This window comes from Monodon monoceros, unplaced genomic scaffold (genome assembly GCF_005190385.1).
Source record: "Monodon monoceros isolate NGI ecotype Baffin Bay Population unplaced genomic scaffold, NGI_Narwhal_1 Super_Scaffold_20, whole genome shotgun sequence".
In the NCBI taxonomy this organism is placed as follows: Eukaryota; Metazoa; Chordata; class Mammalia; order Artiodactyla; family Monodontidae; genus Monodon; species Monodon monoceros.
Genome location: NW_021703777.1, coordinates 33,090,833 through 33,111,190, shown reverse-complemented (window position 1 = coordinate 33,111,190; position 20,358 = coordinate 33,090,833). Strand labels below are relative to the sequence as shown.

Below are 20,358 nucleotides of genomic sequence, written 5' to 3'. Positions count from 1 at the left end.
ACAGATTCACTAAATTTCTAATGGAAATAGGAACAAGGAATTGGAGTTATAAGAGGGAAGATTTGATTTAAAAAAAGAAAGAAATCAAATGGGTGTCACCTTTTTTATGCCTAGAAAACTGATAATTCTGATGTTTTTGCAAGCTTCTCATAAACTGGCAAAACTGCAGTAGTCCTTCATTTAACTAATACTTACGGCCAATTGTGTTGTGATAGATTCCATACAGTTCAGCCACATTTATTTGTTTGTAAATTCATTTAAAAGTTTGTCTGTTTTTCTTTTTTGTTAACTACAACTAACATTTTCATTTCTAAGTTGGTTATCTATTTTCATGTTTTCACACTAACACACCAATGGGTGGGTTAGCCATATTAAATGATTGGTTTTCTCAGCATTACTGGATCTCTCCCCAACTTATCCATTAAGACCTTCTCCTCTCACAAACACTCTGTGTATAAGCCTAGCTTATCCCCATGGTTTTAACATTTTTGAAGTTTTCCTACCCACAGCCATTGATATTATACCCTCTCATCAATAACAAAAAAAATGGAGTTCCTTGAAAAAAAGTGCTGCACTCCATGGTCTTGTTCAGGACAAATGGCAAATACCCCAGAAGATAAAACTTTAATTTCATCTGTAGATTTAGGGTCCTGGTGCCTGGGTAGATTGTGATCACCCAACAACCCTGCATTAGCTTAGACTACATTGGATTACGGGGTATACTCTGCTAGTCCATCATCCTGGGCTGCTGATATGGTAGGAAGGCCTAACAAAGGCAACAGTTTTTGTTTTTCTGGTGAATTGATATACTTCCAAGATGTCTAATATTTAAGCTCTGGAAATATTGCTTACTTGACAGAATTTGGACCATCATTTTGCAAATATGCTCAAGTTCTTTGATTGGAAAGTAGATGTATCAAGGTTCTCCAGAGAAATGGAACCAACAGGAGATATATAAATATAAAGACATATAAAGATAAATATAAAGAGATTTATTGTAAGGAATTAGTCCTGTGATTATGGAGATTAACAGGCCCCAAGATCTGCAGGTGAGTTGGTAAACTCAGGATCCAGAGAACCAATGGTGTAGCTCGAGGTTGAAGGCTGGCAGTCTCAAGACTCAGGTGGAGCCAGGATGTTTCAGTTCAATTCCAAAGGAAGGGAAGAAACCAATGTCCCAAGTCTAACAGAGTCCGGCAGGAGGACTCTCTCTTACTTGGAGGAGGACCAGCCCTTTTGTTCTAGTCAGGCCTTCAACTGATTGGATGAGGCCCACCCACAGCAGGGAGGCCAATATGCTTGACTCAGTCTATCCATTTGGGTTAATCTCACCCAAAAACACCCTCACAGAAACATGCAGCATAATGTTTCACTGAATATTTGGGCACACCATGGTCCAGTCAAGTGGACACATAAAATTAACCATCACAGTAGCATTAACAGATCAGGTGTTACTATGGCTCATCAGTATTTATTGCATGTTATCTGGTTTTTAATTCTCTCCTTCCCCTACCCAGGGATTATTTACTTAACATCAACTCTTAGTCATTTGGAATCCACCACACTTTTGCTGATGGTCTGTGCTCGAGATGGTGGTGGGCTCACATCTGTCACTAATGCTGAAGTCACCATACACATTCTTCAGACAACTCTGGCACCCACTGAATTTGAAAGGCCTAAGTATACTTTCTCAATTTATGAAGATGTGCCTGAAGACAGTCCTGTGGGGACAGTGAAAGCAAAAGAGTCCTTGAGTAAGTACTTCTTATGCTGCATTGAAATCCATTACTGGAACATTTTCTATATTTTCTTAGGTTGTACAGTCTTGAATAAATCTTTCCTTTTCTCCATGAAAGAATTGAGACCATACAATCTATGGCTTGTTCTTTGTCCTTTCAACATTATTTTTATCCTACTTTGTTTTTCTAATCACAAAAGTAACAGGTACTTTTAACCCATTCTTCAAAGCGCGCGTGCACACACACACACACACACACACACACACTTCCAAAAATTTTTTAATGAAAATACATGCAACTATCTTTGTTGTCCTACAATGACCATTTTTCCCCACTTTGTATATTGTGGACAGTTTTCCAAGTAACTGGACATCATTCCGTCTCATTAAAATTAGAAGTTGCATAGTATTTATTTAAACATTTCCCTTTTGCTATCAATTTGAATGATTTACAATCATTTTTGCTAGTCCAAATACTACTCAAGCAAACATCCTTATATGACTTGTACAGATTTCTCTGCAAGAAAAATTCTTAGAAGTGAATTACTTGTCCAAAGATCTTGTCATGCTCCGTAACCCTAACCCATCTTCTCTCCTTTCCTTAAATTTTAGGGAGGGTATTTTCCTTTTATTGGTAGATATCATAGAGAAACACCAGTGTAAACTTGACTTTGCTTCCTCAAATATATAAAACAGACTGTAAAACAGGCATCCACGTTATTTTCTGAATACCTTTCCCTTTTACTTAATACAAGAAGAGGTAAGGAAGATGGTGAAGCTCGTGGCTTGCACCTTGTCCATTGGACATTACTTTTGTCCACTAATACATCTGAAACCATGTGTCCACTTATCAACAGGCTTTGGAGAGCTGAGGAAAATGTGAGACATTGCATCGTATTCTCTGTGGATGTGATATACATTAATGCTTTCAGTTCTGTTTCCAGTAGGTACGTTCTTTTGGCATAAAGTGATTGCTTTCTCTTTTCATTTTGCTCTTTTTTTTTTTTTTCCTTTTCAGATTCCTCAGAGCCAATTCTTTATAGGATCTCCTCTGGTGATCTGGACGGAAAGTTCTTTATTCACCCATGGCTGGGCACCATTCGAACCCAGAAGCCTCTGGATCACGAAACACAGCCCGTGGTTGTGCTCACCATCCAGGCACAGCTCGGCAGCTCTGCCGCCTGCAGCAGCACAGAGGTCAACATAACTGTCATCGATGTCAATGACAACCGCCCAGTGTTTCACAAAGCCTCCGATGGGGTTACGATATCCCAGAGCACAATGACTGGCACAGCCTTGTACCACGCCCGTGCAACAGACAAAGACAGCGGGCCCAACGGGGTCATCCGCTATGCCATTGCCAGTCAGAGCCCGAGCATCTTTTCCGTTGACTCAGGGCTTGGTGTGGTGTACCTCAACGAGAGCCTGGCAGGCGCTGGGCCCCAGGAGTGCACTCTGACCCTCATGGCCCAGGATCTCGGCGTTCCTCCTCAGGCATCCCTGTTAGTGCTGACGGTCACTATTGAAAAGCAAGAGCAAAACCCGTCTTTAACTTTTGAGCATTTGGTCTATCAAGCGGAAGTTAGTGAGTCCCTCTCACTGATGACCCCGGTCCTGAAAATCCAGGCCTGCCAGCTTGGCCCACAGCACACCCCCCCCGCAGCTCCTGTACTCACTGGAGTCCGGCCCAAACTCGGCTGCGTTTGGCATCCATCCTTACACAGGTTGGATTTATTTGCGGCGACAGCTCGACTATGAATCCACACAAACATATAATTTTAGAGTGTTTGCCTGGATCCCGGAGGACAGAATGTCACAAAATGTGAGCACTTCAGTAATTGTTCATGTCCTGGATGAGAATGACAATTCCCCTACCTTCTTGCATGATGTCTTGTTTCTGAAAGTCAAGGAGAGTCCTGTTCCCCAAGGGGTAATAGGCAAAATTACAGCAATTGACAGAGACTCGGGAAAGAATGGACAGCTGTCATATTTCCTTTTGTCTGATGGAAAATTCTTCAAGATGAATCCTAATACAGGTAGCATTTTGTAGCTTGCACTTATTCCTTTAAAATTGGAATTGACAAAACTCAAATCTTTTAGCAAACATATAGTTAAAATTACAGTTTTTAGTAAATATCTTTCTTGATTATAGTATTGTGATTTTTAAAGTGAAGTCAAAATTGAACAGAATTTTCCCTTAAATGATTCATATTTCTCTTGCCTCACACCCACATACTGTCCGTATATGGTTCTTATTTTGAATTAGAGGTACACTCAGAAATGGACCAGATAAATTCTTGTGTAAAGTCTAATTCCACCCCCCCGCCCAACCACTCTTTTTCATTTGTAGATGTCTTTAAAATTTTTCAAATAATATTTTATAAAGTATAAATGTCATCAGTGAAAAACTAGAGAATAATCCACTTTTTAAGATTTTAAGTTAAGATTTCAAAGTCACTCTTTTGATATATTTCTCCATTCTCATTTTGATGAGGGAAACATAGGGAAAGGGCAAATATTTACACTGAGGTTTTTTTCATGTCTTAATTAGTTAAGTTAAATATACAAATGTTATTATATTGTATACATTTACAAAGTCTTTAATTCCTGCAAATACCTACAAATGAACTATGTTTATACTGCAACCATGTAGTTGGAGAAACTGAAACTCGAGTAGCTCAAGTAACATGCCCAAGGTCACAGAGCTAGAAAGAAGTGAGAAGGTCACCGCTTTGTACAATTCCAGGAGGCACCATTCATGTTGTGGCCTGTGTACGTGGTGCCCCTTGCTCTATAGTGGGACAGAATTTGAATTCAATTCTGATTACCTTCAAAGTACCTATCGTGTGGATTAGGAAAAGGTGCCCCTTCCTCCAGCAGATGGAGCTTTACACCAGGGCACAAGGCCTGCCGAGATTGCAAGCTGGATCTCGGCTCCCATTCAGTCCTGAGCTGGGCCCCGCAGCAAGGCACAAACTGCACCGGCTGCACAGGATGGTCCGGCTTGCTCTTTACTTCCACGTGTTAGATAGTTCTCTAGGTTTTCTACTACACTCGGTAATTTATTTTTTTCGAAAGAAGTTGAAATATACATTCGGTTCCCCCATGATCTTCTCTTTCCCACAGTTAGTCCAGATTCAGACCAGGTGTCCATTCCTAGAATCGCTGTACGGCTAGAAGCAAGAAGCTTCACCTTGGGACTCAGTTTCCTTACCTTGAAAAAAGGAGACAATTGCCGCCATGCTCCGTGTCCCGCTCTGGGTGTGTGTGTGGGGGGGGGTGAAGAGTTAAAGTATTATGAAGGGACTTGGAAGGCTACATACTCGTAAGCTGTTCCTGTTCACTGGGGCTGGGGACAGTGGGGCAGCGCAGGGGTTGACGACATCCTCCAGTGCGTGGCGTGCATGCGCAGCACGCAGGCACGCCCTCCACATCCGGGGCTCTGAGCAGCCTCAGGTGGTGACCCGAAACCTCACTCCCACGGAACCCTATGTGGAACCCCCATGCCCAGCCCCGGCTGAGCCTCCTAGTCTTTCCGAACAGCTGCTACATGTCAGTCAGAGTTGGTGCAGCAAATAAAAATCTGTTTGCCTTTCAGGATTTAGGGTTTTTCTAGAAGAATTGCATTTTGGAACTTTAAAGATGCAGTTGTTGTCTTTGTCATTTTTATTAGAATCACACTTATACTAAACACTTTATAAATATAGTTGATATAGTAATTGGATATGGTAAACACTGCATTATACCTTCACCAATTCAGCAACTTATCCAAATATGAATTTTTTGTTGTTCCTGATTTCACTTTTTGTTTTGTTCTACACACTGTCATTTGTTCTACACATTTCATTTGGAGGAAGAGGGCAAAAAGATCTTGGTAATGGCAATGTTAGGTAGTAGTTGCTTCTTGATTACTTTCTTACAAATAGATATTTTCATAAATAGTGAGGATATTAACGCCTGTTGGAACTCTGCAGCGGGAGACGGGCTACCAGAGATGGGCCTTGGCGGTAGGTAGAGGCAGTTACGATTTTATGCCTGAGTCTGTGGATGAAACACGAGGCTAGTCGCCTAGAAAACAGTTTTAGCAAGAATATGTAAAATATGGCTTGTAAAGCATGAAGAGTTTTATTTGGGAAGCCACTGTCCTCACTATACATATATTTTGTGAGATAAAAATAAATAACTCTATACATAAAAGACAAACCATCACCTAGGACTGTATTTGATTTTCATGAAGGTACCTTGCCATTATCTTAAGTAATGATAACAACTCTCACATTCGTAATAATTTACAGCTTACAGAGTCCTTTTAAATTTATGATTGCGTTAGTGTTTGATAGCCCTAGGAGGTAGGGTCAGAGAGGTCCTTCTGTGCCTGAGGTGAAGAAACTGGCGCCCAAACCAGACCTTGTGATGTCAGAGCTGAGGTGCTTTCTGTATATTCAGTATGAAGGGAGACATGCTGTAACTTTAAATCTTCTAAATTATTATTAAATTACCACAGAGTATTTTATTATTTGTTGTTATGGATTCATTCTTTAGTTCGAATGGTTGATGGTAGATAATTTGAAATACAAAGAATGACAAATTGAAGGTGGCAGAAGAAACTTCAGAAAATTCTTTCAACAGCAGAGCTAGATTACTAAAGCATGTGGTCTTGGAAGTTGTGTTTTTAGAGCTTTATATCTGTTTTTCCTTTCTGGGTATTGGTCTGAGATTTAATTGGTGGTTCATAAAGCCACAATTCTAGTACAAGCGTCAGCCTCTTTCATCCTGCTCTGTGTTTCTCAGGCGAACTTATCAGCTGGGTGGCCTTGGATCATGAGCAACGGGTGCACCATCAGGTGACTGTCTTAGTGACCGACCACGGCTCCCTTCCTCGAAATGCCACCGCGCTGGTGTATGTCTCAGTTACTGACATCAACGATAACAGGCCGTATTTTCCACAGTGCCTTCCTGGGAAGGAATTACACATCAAGGTACGTGGAGCCAAGTAGCCGTGCAACGTTTGTAGTATTCTTAGTTACTTGTTTTGAGCACCATCTTGTGGTAAAAAGCATGAATTTATCCAGTCAGTCTTGTGTGGAAATGCATACATTTCTAGAGTTCGAATTGTCCACATGTCAAAAAAAAAAAAAAAAAACACAATTAAAACAAGAAAAGAAAATGCTTATATGTGTTATTTGGGATCACACATTCAGTGGTTTTATGATAATGTAGTCCTGTCTGTTGTATGCAAACGTCATGGTACTTCATTATCAGTATTGCTCAGACATGGCTTGTTTTTTTTCAGTAATTTGCATGCCTTTCTTTGTCTACAGCTCCTTGTGGGCAATTGAAACACATCTCTAAGATGGTTAGTTGAAGATAGGAGAACAATTTGTAGCTCTAAAGTGGAGGGACATGCAGCCAGAGATTGTAGCATTTGATCTTTGCAGGCACATGCGGAAACTTCTCATTATATTTACATGATCTTATCTTTTTCATTTCCATGTTTTTGTATGTTTTATAATGTACATAATAAGTTAGCATATTAGTTCATGTACATAATTAATAAATGTATCTTGGAGGAACTCATACTTTTTTTTAAATGAAAGGGTTATATGAATAAAACGTTGGGAAGCTATTGCTCTGAAACAATTGGGCGTTCAAATTGAGATCAGGTATGCATGTTGAAAACCTCGAAATAGGTATTGAGGAAGTTAATAACTTTAAATTTATCTTCCAAAATCATATTTAAAGAAAATTCTACCAATGCAGAACATTATGATACTATCCTTATGATTTTTATTAATATATCATTTTATGTATCATGGCTTAATTAGGCAGTAAGACCCTAAACTTGGAGTTCAATTCCACATGTACATTTCAGAATTTCAGGAAAGTTTCTGTTAATTAATAAGGTATGTTTCCTGAAATAATGGCTTATGTTTATCTTTAGAGTATTTTGGATCTTTTAAAAGAAAGGGATGAATAAGAAAATGCCAGAATTCTTAAAAAGCATCAAAAGTCTAAGATTTTTTTGGTCAATTTTATTTCCTTTTTTTCTCAAAATTAGATTAAATGCTGCAGATAATTTGTTCAAATTGAGAAAAACATTTACATTTGTAATGTGGATTTTTTTCATGGTTTTACACCCATATAACTTTTATATGGTAGACATTTGCATTTTGTGTGGATTTAAAAGTAGTTTAAAAAAATAATGCTTAGTAGTAATGTGTTCTGTAACTTAAAGATTCATTGATATTTCTTTTTTAAATTTCACTGACTAATTTGTAAGTCATTTGTCTTAATGACAGGTTCTGGAAGGTCAACCAGTAAATATGTTGGTTACAACTGTGTTTGCAAAGGATCTTGATGAAGGAAACAATGCAGAAGTTATATATTCAGTATCCTCAGGTAAAAGTTACTATATATAAAGGATTAAGAGCTTTTAGAATTTCCTCTTTTGTCCACCAACCATCTGCCTCCTTCTGGGAAAATAGTTAACACCGAAAATAGCATCATATTGCAAACAAAATACATTTGTTATTTTCTAGAATCACCTTTAAAAAAAAAAAATTAAAGTTTAATGGGGGCTTCGGTCGGATCCCAGGGAGAGGACTGGGGTTGGCTGCGTGAACACAGCCTGAAGCGGGATAGTGCGCCACAGCTAGCCGGGAGGGAGTCCGGGAAAAAGTCTGGAGCTGCCGAAGAGGCAAGAGACTTTCTTACCTCTGTGTTTCCTGGTGTGTGAGGAGAGGGGATTAAGAGCGCCGCTTAAAGGAGCTCCAGAGACGGGCGCGAGCCGCGGCTATCAGCGCGGCCCCCAGAGATGGACATGAGACGCTAAGGCTGCTGCTGCCGCCACCAAGAAGCATGTGTGAGCACAGGTCACTATCCACACCTCCCCTGCTGGGAACCTGTGCAGCCCGTCAATGCAGGGTCCCATGATCCAGGGAAAACTTCCCTGGGAGAACACACGGTGTGCCTCAAGCTGGTGAAACGTCATGCTGGCCTCTGCTGCCGCAGGCTCACACCGCATCCGCACCCCTCCCTCACACCCGTCCTGAGTGAGCCAGAGCCCCCAAATCAGCGGCTCCTTTAACCCTGTCCTGTCTGAGCGAAGAACAGACGCCCTCAGGCGACCTACGAGCAGAGGAGGGTCCAAATCCACAGCTGAACCCCGGGAGCTGTGCGAACAAAGAAGAGAAAGGGAAATCTCTCCCAGCAGCCTCAGGAGCAGCGGATTAAATCTCCACAATCCACTTGATGTACCCTGCATCTGTGGAATACCTGAGTAGACAAGGAATCATCCCAAGTTCAGGATGTGGACTTTGGGAGCAACGATATATATATATATATTTTTTTTCTTCCCTTTTTCTCTTTTTGTGAGTATGCATGTGTATGCTTCTGAGTGTGATTTTGTCTGTATAGCTTTGCTTTTACCATTTGTCCTAGGGTTCTGTCTGTACTTTATTTTTTTAATTAAAAAAGTTATTTTCTTCATAATTATTTTTTATTTTAATAACGTTATTTCATTTTATTTTACTTTAATTTATTTTCTTTTATTTTATCTTCTTCTTTCTTTCTTTTTGTTCTCCGTGTTATTCTGAGCCCTGTGGAGGACAGGCTCTTGGAGCTCCAGCCAGATGTCAGGGCTGTGCCACTGAAGTGGGAGAGCCAATTCAGGAGACTGATCCACAAGAGACCTCCCAGCTCCAAGTAATATCAAATGGTGAAAATCTCCCATAGATCTCCATCTCAACGTCAAGACCCAGCTCCACCCAATGACCAGCAAGCTAGAGTACAGGACACCCTATGCCAAACAACTAGCAAGACAGGAACACAACCCCATCCATTACCACAGAGGCTGCCTAAAATCATAATAGGCCACAGACACCCCAAAACACACCACAAGACATGGACCTGCCCACCAGAAAGACAAGATCCAGGCTCACCCACGAGAACACAGGCATTAGTCCCCTCCACCAGGAAGCCTACATAACCCACTGAACCAACCCTAGCCACTGGGGACAGACACCAAAAACAACTGAAACTACGAATCTGCAGCCTGCGAAAAGGAGACCCCCAAAACAGTAAGTTAAGCAAAATGAGAAGACAGAGAAACACACAGCAGATGAAGGAACAAGGCATAAACCCACAGACCTAACAAATGAAGAGGAAATAGGCAGTCTACCTGAAAAATAATTCAGAATATTGATAGTAAAGATGATCCAAAATCTTGGAAATAGAATGGAGAAAATACAAGAAACGTTTAACAAGGACCTAGAAGAACTAAAGAGCAAACAAAGAGTGATGAACAACACAATAAATGAAATTAAAATTTCTCTAGAAGGGATCAATAGCAGAATAACTGAGGCAGAAGAACGGATAAGTGACCTGGAAGATAAAATAGTGGAAATAACTACAGTAGAGAAGAATAAAGATAAAAGAATGCAAAGAATTGAGGACAGTCTCAGAGACCTCTGGGACAACATTAAACACACCAACATTCAAGTTATAGGGGTCCCAAAAGAAGAAGAGAAAAAGAAAGGGACTGAGAAAATATTTGAAGAGACTGTAGTTGAAAACTTCCTGAATATGGGAAAGGAAATAGTTAATCAAGTCCAGGAAGCACAGAGAGTCCCATACAGGATAAATCCAAGAAGAAACACACCAAGACACATGTTAACCAAACTATCAAAAATTAAATACAAAGAACAAATATTAAAAGCAGCAAGGGAAAAACAACAAATAACACATAAGGTGATCCCCATACAGTTAGCAGCTGATCTTTCAGCATAAACTCTGCAGGCCAGAAGGGAGTGGCAAGACATATTTAAAGTGATGAAGTAGAAAAACCTACAACCAAGATTACTCTAACCAGCAAGGATCTCATTCAGATTTGATGGAGAAATTAAAAGCTTTACAGACAAGCAAAAGCTAAAAGAGTTCAGCACCACCAAACCAGCTTTACAACAAACGCTAAAGGAACTTCTCTAGGCAGGAAACACAAGAGAAGGAAAAGACCTACAATAACAAATGCAAAACAATTAAGAAAATGGTCATAGGAACATACATATAAATAATTACCTTAAATATAAAAGATTAAATGCTCCATCCAAAAGAGATAGACTGCCTGAAAGGATACAAAAACAAGACCCATATATATGCTGTCTACAAGAGACCCACTTCGGACCTAGGGACACATACAGACTGAAAGTGAGGGAATGGAAAAAGATATTCCATGCAAATGGAAATCAAAATAAAATTGGAGTAGCAATTCTCATATCACCCAAAATAGACATTAAAACAAAGACTATTACAAGAGACAATGAAGGACACTACATAATGATCAAGGGATCAATCCAAGAAGAAGATATAACAATTGTAAATTTTTATGCACCTAAAACAGGAGCACCTCAATACATAAGGCAAATACTAACAGCCATAAAAGTGGAAATCCACAGTAATGCAATCATAGTAGGGGACTTTAACACCCCACTTTCACCAATGGACAGATCATCCAAAATGAAAATAAATAAGGACACACAACCTTTAAATGATACATTAAACAAGATGGACTTAATTGATATTTGTAGGACATTCCATCCAAAAACAACAGAATACACTTTCTTCTCAAGTGCTTATGGAACATTCTCCAGGATAGATCATATCTTGGGTCACAAATCAAGCCTTGGTAAATTTAAGAAAGTTGAAATTGTATCAAGTATCTTTACTGACCACAGTGCTATGAGACTAGATATCAATTACAGGAAAAACTCTGTAAGAAATACAAACACATGAAGGCTAAACAACACACTAGTTAATAACCAAGAGATCACAGAAGAAATCAAAGAGGTAATCAAAAAATACCTAGAAACAAATAACAGTGAAAACACAACGACCCAAAACCTGTGGGATGCAGCAAAAACAGTTCTAAAAGGGAAGTTTATAGCAATACAATCCTACCTTAAGAAACAAGAAATATCTCAAATAAAAAACCTAACCTTACACCTAAAGTAATTAGAGAAAGAAGAACAAAAAAACCCCAAAGTTAGCAGAAGGAAAGAAATCATAAAGATCAGAACAGAAATAAATGAGAAAGAAATGAAGGAAATGATAGCAAAGATCAATAAAACTATAAGTCGGTTCTTTGAGAAGATAAACAAAATTGATAAACCATTAGCCAGGCTTATCAAGAAAAAAAGGGAGAAGACAAATCTATAGAATTAGAAATGAAAAAGGAGAAGTAACAACTGACACTGCAGAAATACAAAGCATCATGAGAGATTACTACAAGCAACTCTATGCCAGTAAAATGGACAACCTGGAAGAAATGGACAAATCCTTACAAATGCACAACCTTCCGAGACTGAACCAGGAAGAAATAGAAAATGTGAACAGACCAATCCCAAGCAGTGAAATTGAAACTGTGATTAAAAATCTTCCAACAAACAAAAGTCCAGGACCAGATGGCTTCACAGGTGAATTCTATCAAACATTTAGAGAAGAGCTAACACCTATTCTTCTCAAACTCTTCCAAAATATAGCCGAGGGAGGAGCACTTCCAAACTCATTCTACTAGGCCACCATCACCCTGATACCAAAAGCAGACAAAGATGTCACAAAGAAGGAAAACTGCAGGCCAATATCACTGATGAACATAGATGCAAAAATCCTCAACAAAATACTAGTAAACAGAATCCAACAGCACATTAAAAGAATCATACACTATGATCAAGTGGGGTTTATCCGAGGAATGCAAGGTTTCTTCAATATATGCAATCAATGTGATATACCATATTAACATATTGAAGGAGAAAAACCATATGATCATCTCAATAGATGCAGAGAAAGATTTCAACAAAATTCAACACCCATTTATGATAAAAAACCCTCCAGAAAGTAGGCATAGAGGGAACTTACCTCAACATAATAAAGGCCACATATGACAAACCCACAGCCAACATCGTCCTCAATGGTGAAAAACTGAAACCATTTCCACTAAGATCAGGAAAAAGACAAGGTTGCCCACTCTCACCAATATTATTCAACATAGTTTTGGAAGTTTTAGCCACTGCAATCAGAGAAGAAAAAGAAATAAAAGGAATGTAAATTTGAAAAGAAGAAGTAAAACTGTCACTGTTTGCAGATGACATGACACTATACATAAAGAATCCTAAAGATGCTACTAGAAAACTACTAGAGCTAATCAATGAATTTGGTAAAGTAGCAGGATACAAAATTAATGCACAGAAACCTCTTGCACTCCTATACAATAACAGTGAAAGATTAGAAAGAGAAATTAAGGAAACAATCCCATTTACCATTGTGGCAGAAAGAATACAATACCTAGGAATAAACGTAATTTAAGGAGACAAGAGACCTGTATGCAGAAAATTGTATGACACTGATGAAAGAAATTAAAGATGATACAAATAGATGGAGCGATATACCATATTCTTGGATTGGAAGAATTAACATTGTGAAAATGACTATACTGCCCAAAGCAATCTACAGATTCAATGCAATGCCTATCAAACTACCACTGGCATTTTTCACAGAAGTAGAACAAAAAATTTCACAGTTTGTATGGAAACACAAAAGACCCTGAATAGCCAAAGCAATCTTGAGAAAGAAAAACGGAGCTGGAGAAATCAGGCTCCTGAACTTCAGACTATAGTACAAAGCTACAGTAATCAAGACAGTATGGTACTGGCACAAAAACCGAAATATAGATCAATGGAACAGGATAGAAAGCCCAGAGATAAACCCATGCACATATGGTCACGTTATATTTGATAAAGGATGCAAGAATATACAGTGGAGAAAAGACAGCCTCTTCAATAAGTGGTGCTGGGAAAACTGTACAGCTACATGTAAAAGAATGAAATTGAACACTCCTTAACACCATACACAAAAATAAACTCAAAATGCATTAAAGACCTAAATGTAAGGCCAGACACCATCAATCTCTTAGAGGAAAACATAGGAAGAACACTCTATGACATAAATCACAGGAAGATCCTTTTTGACCCACCTCCTAGAGAAATGGAAATAAAAACAAAAATAAACAAATAGGACCTAATGAAACTTCAAAGCTTTTGCACAGCAAAGGAAATCATAAACAAGACAAAAAGACAACCTTCAGAAAGGGAGAAAATATTTGCAAATGAAGCAACCGAGAAAGGATTAATCTTCAAAATTTACAAGCAGCTCATGCAGCTCAATATAAAAAGAACAAACAACCCAATCCAAAAATGCGCAGAAGACCTAAATAGACATTTTCCCAAAGAAGATATACAGATTGCCAACAAACACATGAAAGAATTCTCAACATCATTAATCATTAGAGAAATCAAAATCACAATGAGATATCATCTCACACCGGTCAGACTGGCAATCATCAAAAAATCTAGAAACAATAAATGCTGGAAAGGGTGTGGAGAAAAGGGAACCCTCTTGCACTGTTGGTGGGAATGTAAATTGATACCGCCACTATGGAGCACAATATGGAGGTTCCTTAAAAAACTACAAATAGAACTACCATATGACCCAGCAATCCCACTGCTGCGCATATACCCTGAGAAAACCATAATTCAAAAAGAGTCATGTACCAAAATATTCATTGCAGCACTATTTACAATAGCCAGGACATGGAAGCAAACTAAGTGTCCATCAAAAGATGAGTGGATATAGAAGATATGGCACATATATACAATGGAATATTACTCAGCCTTAAAAAGGAATGAAACTGAGTTATTTGTAGTGAGGTGGATGGACCTAGAGTCTGTCATACAGAGTGAAGTAAGTCAGAAAGAGAAAAACAAATACCGTATGCTAACACATATCTATGGAATCTAAAAAAAAAGAAAAAAATTTGGTCAGGAGAACCTAGGGGTAAGATGTGAATAAAGATGCAGACATAGTAGAGAATGGACTTGAGGATACGGGGAAGGGGAGGGTAAGCTGGGACAAAGTGAGAGAGTGGCATGGATATATATACTCTACCAAACATAAAATAGATAGCTAGTGGGAAGCAGCAGCATAGCACAGGGAGATCAGCTCGGTGCTTTGTGGCCACCTAGAGAGGTGGGATAGGGAGGTTGGGAGGGAGTGAGATGCAAGAGGGTAGAGATATGGGAACATATGTATATGTATAACTGATTCACTTTGTTATAAAGCAGAAACTAGCACACCATTGTAAAGCAATTATACTCCAATAAAGTTGTTAAAAAAATAAAATAAAATAAAATTTTAATGTAAAATCATATTATTTTTTTCTATGTCCTATTTAGAAATCAACCAGCCATCCACTTTAAATGAATAATTTTCAGTAATCTGAAATGCAAATCAACTTTTACTGACAGGAAAATACTAGTTAATGGACAAAAATTGGTATTGAGTATAAAGACATATGATTATGAACACCAAGCATCTGTGAATCTCTATGAAAATTAAATATTATTAAGTTCAGAGTAAATCATATTTAGAAAATGCAGAGTGAAGTAAGTCAGAAAGAGAAAAACAAATATTGTATGTCAACGCATATATGTGGAATCTAGAAAAATGGTACAGATGTACCTCTTTGCAAGGCAGAAATAGAGACACAGACATAGAGAACAAACGTATGAACACCAAGGGGGGAAAGGGGAGCTGGGATGAATTGGGAGATTGGGATTGACATATATACACTAACTAATATGTATAAAATAGGTAACTAATGAGAACCTGCTGTATAGCATAGAATACCTGCTGTATAGCAGGGAACTCTACTTCACTGTACAGTAGAAACTAACATATCATTGTAAAACAACTATACCCCAATTTAAAAAAATAGGATTAATAAAAAAATGCCACATACGTACACACATATATGTGTATGTGGGAATTTTATTGAGACAGGCTTATGTTTATGTTTTTCCTTGAGAATGCACAGGCCTCAGATTGGTTCCATTGATTAACTTTAGTTGGCATTGTGTTTTTATACCATTTTAAAAGAAATTTGTTGCTTTGTTGTGTTTGACACAAACATAGGGAAGCAAGGGACAACATTGCTGTTACCTGCAGATAATTTAATTGTCTTCATGGAAAACCCCAAGTATGCTACAGGCAAATCACTAGAATCAATAACATAAAAAATTTCTGGGAACAATGTCAACATACAAAAATCACTAGCATTTTGAGAACTAAGCAGGATTTCAAAAGTTTCATTCACTGTAGCGAAGAAAATCATTGGGTGTGGGGTCCAGTTTACTGTGAAGATCATGAAGTTTAGGCTTCAAGGTTCTTCACTAGCACGGGCTCCTCTGGGTGGGAATATTGTCCTATTTTCTTTAAAGAAGGACCATCAAATTATGTGTTTCCCCCCTCTCCCAAATCAGAATCATCTTGACTAGAAGCATAAGGAGGAAAATTTCAATAAAAGATACTTAAGACCTTTATGTAGAAAATTACAAAATAGATGAAAGACCTAAAGTAGAAAGAAATGAAAAGGCAAATCATGTTCATGCTTGGGAAGATGACATAGTGGGTTGTGCAGTAACAATGAGTCTGCTGAATACACACACACAGGTTAATAGATTAAGCTATAATCCTGCTATGATACCGTTATTTGGAAAGGAACAAAACCATGCTATATATTACTCATGAATATATGGACTAGAAAGATACACCCCCACTTTAGAACAGAGGCTGTCTACAGGGAAGGAGGAAATGAGATTTGGAGGTACACACAGGTCCTCTGCTATACTTATATTCTGTCATTTCTTTAAAAAAGTTGAAGAAATATTGCGGCTTTACCAATCTGGAAATGTTTACATGGATGGTCATATATTTCTGAATGTTTGAAATGTTGATTTTTTAAAAAATTAGCTTCTGAACTGATACTTGGGGCATCACAATATAAAAAGGTGGTGATATCTGTTATGTTACTCATACCTTTGCTTTAACTTTATCCAATTACAAAATAGAGGCAACTACAAAATATAAGATAAAATAACAAGATAAAAATCAATATGAGAACAAAGATATATATATCACATTCATGAAAGTTTTCATTCTCCTATGTAAATGGATCAAAGCATAGAAATCACAACCAGTAGATGTTACATAATTTCCTGCTCTATACTCTGACCTTCTTAAGAGCAGGAGTTCTTTTTTATTTGCCGTTATTTCCCCTATAACTGGTAGTGTCTGTTACATGATAGTAACTCACTGACAGTTGAATAAAAGAATGAAAGAGAGCCACTAGCCTAGACATCGTCTGAAGTTCTTTGGGTTGTTTAAAGTATTTAGATTTTATCAAAGAACACAAATCTGCTATTTAGCAAACCAAATAAAAAAACCCCTGCCATGATCAATTTGAATTAGAAGTATCAATATAAACTTATGACATATTTTAGTGTGTGCATGTGTGTATTCTGTGACCACTGAAAAAGGCCTAGAAACAATGACTGACCCAGAAGCAATGAGCAGGATACAACTTCCCAATACTGTATTCCATGGAATGAACCAGGAGTCCTTGGAGAAATGACTGACTCCAGGTCTTGAACAGGAAATCTTCAAGATGAGTCTGTAACATTTTGTCACCCCAGATACAAGGAGGCTGTTAAAGATGACTAGGATCATATCAAAGACTCAGGAACCTCCTTTAAGAGGATCCTAAGGTTCAAAGATGGAACAATTTGAACACCAATAGGGATAATATTGGGAATAGATTGAAACTCTTATAATATGTTTAAATTTATGCTTAATGATTCTTAAAACAGAAACTAAACAAACCTTTAATTATCATAGTTGAAGCACTGAAGGATGTTAGTAAACCAATCCATTATTTTGAAGACTGTTAAATAAAAGTTTACCATCAAACATTTATCCTGACTTTTCGTATAATGAACTGTCCCACTGGGTTACCAATAAGTACATAAGAAGAAGTTGCTCTTTAGTAATATATTCCAGCTAATAAATGAAGAAGAGATCATAGACTCAATGTTATACTTTGCAACATTTATTGAATCATTAGTGGATCCAGGCTGTGCACCAAAGGGGGCCCACATCACAAAAAGAGACAATCAGACATGTGCTTCTGAAGGAAAACACAAAACAGCATTTATGAAGTAGTCTTCCCCCCAAACAACCTGAATCTGATTAATTCTCTAGATGTACCTCCCAATTTAAGGAGAACATAGAGGACAGAAAAACATATTAAGCTACACATTGGAGATAAGCAACAGGCAAATCTAGACCACATGAAGCTTCAGGATACATGATCCAGTTCTTCAGCAAATGAGTTGCAAGAACAAAATAAAGAGATGGATGGCAGGAATGCATAGATTGAAGAGATATGCAAATACAGATTTTATGTTGAACCTAATTTGACTAAAATAATAAGATATTTATGAGACAACTGGAAATTTAAAAGTTAATTAGATATTTGATAATATTTAGGAATTATTACTAATTTTTAAAAGTATAATATGGTACTGTGATCGTATTAAATTTTTCCTTATCTTTTAGAGAGCATGTTGAAAAACATACAGAAGAAATGATATGATTTCTGAACTTTGCTTCAAAAGAAGATGGTGAAGGGAAATATGTGAATGGGGAATAATATTAGCCATGAGTTGGGCTTCCCTGGTAGCACAGTGGTTGAGAGTCCGCCTGCCGATGCAGGGGACACGGGTTCGTGCCCCGGTCCGGGAAGATCCCACATGCCGCGGAGCAGATGGGCCCATGAACCATGGCCGCTGAGCCTGCGCGTCCGGAGCCTGTGCTCCGCAACGAGAGAGGCCACAACAGTGAGAGGCCCGCGTACCACAAAAAGATTAGCCATGAGTTGATAAATATTATTATTATTTTCCAAATGTTTTTTTAAATAGGATATTGAATATAGTTCCCTGTGTTACACAGTAGGACCTTGTCGTTTATCCATTCTATATATAATAGTTTGCATCTGCTAATCCCAAACTGCCAATACAACCTTCCCCCACCTCTCCTCCCCCTTGGCAACCACAAGTCTGTTTGCTATGTCTGTGAGTCTGTTTCTGTCTCATAGATAAGTTCATTTGTGTCATATTTTGGATTCCTACATATAAGTGATATCATATGGTATTTGTCTTTCTCTGTCTGACTTATTTCACTTAGTATGATAATCTCTAGGTCCATCCATGTTGCTGCAAATAGCATGATTTAATTCTTTTTTATGGCTGAGTAGTATTCCATTGTATATATGTATCTCATCTTCTTTATCCATTTACATGTTAATGGACATTTAGGTTGTTTCCTTTCTTGGCTATTGTAAATAGTGCTGCTATGAACACAGGGGAGCATATATCTTTTTGAATTAAAGTTTTGTCAGGATATATACACAGGAATGAGATTGCTGGATTATATGGCACATGAGTTGATAAATATTGAAGCTAGATGATAGGTACATGAAAGTTCATGATATCACTGTCTACTTTTTTATATGTGAAAATTTCTATAATAATTTTTTTAATCTGTTATGTTTCTTGTCTGTATTTTTAGTATTATCCTTATGCTCATATTCACACAGAGCTTAAGGTAAATAAAATTTCCAAATGATCACATGTATATTTGGATTAATTAATTCTCTGTATTCTGCATTGTCAACTAACATTAACTTCTTAATTTTGTGTGTTTGTGTGTAGAGGGTAGTACTGATCACTTCAAGATTGATGCCAACAGTGGTGAAATAAGAACAACCAGAGTACTTTCACATGATTATGAACCTTCTTACAGGATGACTGTAATTGCCAGAGACCAGGGGGTGCCTCCTCTTCAAGGACAGGCAGTTATTAATATTCAGGTAATAGCTCATATCACACAAAGTGTGGAAAGATGCTCTGAGGGCTTTTTTAAATTTTATATACAAATGTAGAGTGAAGATACATTAAATATACGAATACTCTTTTTGAGCATTGCAGATGTATGTGTGCATTATATTAAGTGATTTTATTATCACTTGAGACATGATTAGGTTTAAATAATTTTTTATTTTAACTTTGTACAGTTACTGACAAGATACTTACCTCCATCACTATGTGGATGTTTATCCTGCTTTGTTTATAAAGAACAAAAAGTGTCTTTTCTTTTACTTTTTCCTAATTGCAAGGACCTGGTAAATTTGCAGGAGAAACGTGTGTAAATAAATGGCCAATATAAATTGCATAGTTTTTGTAATTATTTTTAAAATTAGGAAAGGCACTTGAGATTTGTATTTTAAGACTTTCCTTTAGTCGTAATGAGCAAACAAGCTGTAGGAAGTCTCCATAGTAGGAAAAAATTACATCAACCCATCAGAAGCAAAATGACTGTTTACAGGAAGATTTTTTTGTTCAAGCACGTGATAATCAGTAATATTAATATAGGTATGTATACTAATCAAGAATATATGTCCCCAAGAGTTCTGTTTCCAAATTATATTCTTTATTGATTAAGGATATGTGGGTTAGGAGAAACTTCTATCATAATATCTCAAGAATCTGGTTTCAGATAAACAAAGGCATATGATACTTAAATGTATGCAGATGTTGTCATTAAGGAAATATGAGTTTCTAGGACTTAGAGTAGCTTGGAGAACTAGCTCTTGTACACTGTCTTTGAAGAACCAT

General features: G+C 37.6%; 1 protein-coding gene across 1 annotated transcript in view; it reads left to right on the top strand.

The window, feature by feature from the left end:
* The window catches only part of DCHS2 (dachsous cadherin-related 2), a 283,498-nt gene that overhangs the window by 166,401 nt on the left and 96,739 nt on the right, over window positions 1-20,358 (top strand). Inside the window, 6 exon segments of the mRNA XM_029235496.1 lie at window positions 1,518-1,754; window positions 2,757-3,391; window positions 3,393-3,774; window positions 6,530-6,717; window positions 8,038-8,137; window positions 19,396-19,553. Of these exon segments, the coding sequence (XP_029091329.1) occupies window positions 1,518-1,754; window positions 2,757-3,391; window positions 3,393-3,774; window positions 6,530-6,717; window positions 8,038-8,137; window positions 19,396-19,553 (1,700 nt within the window).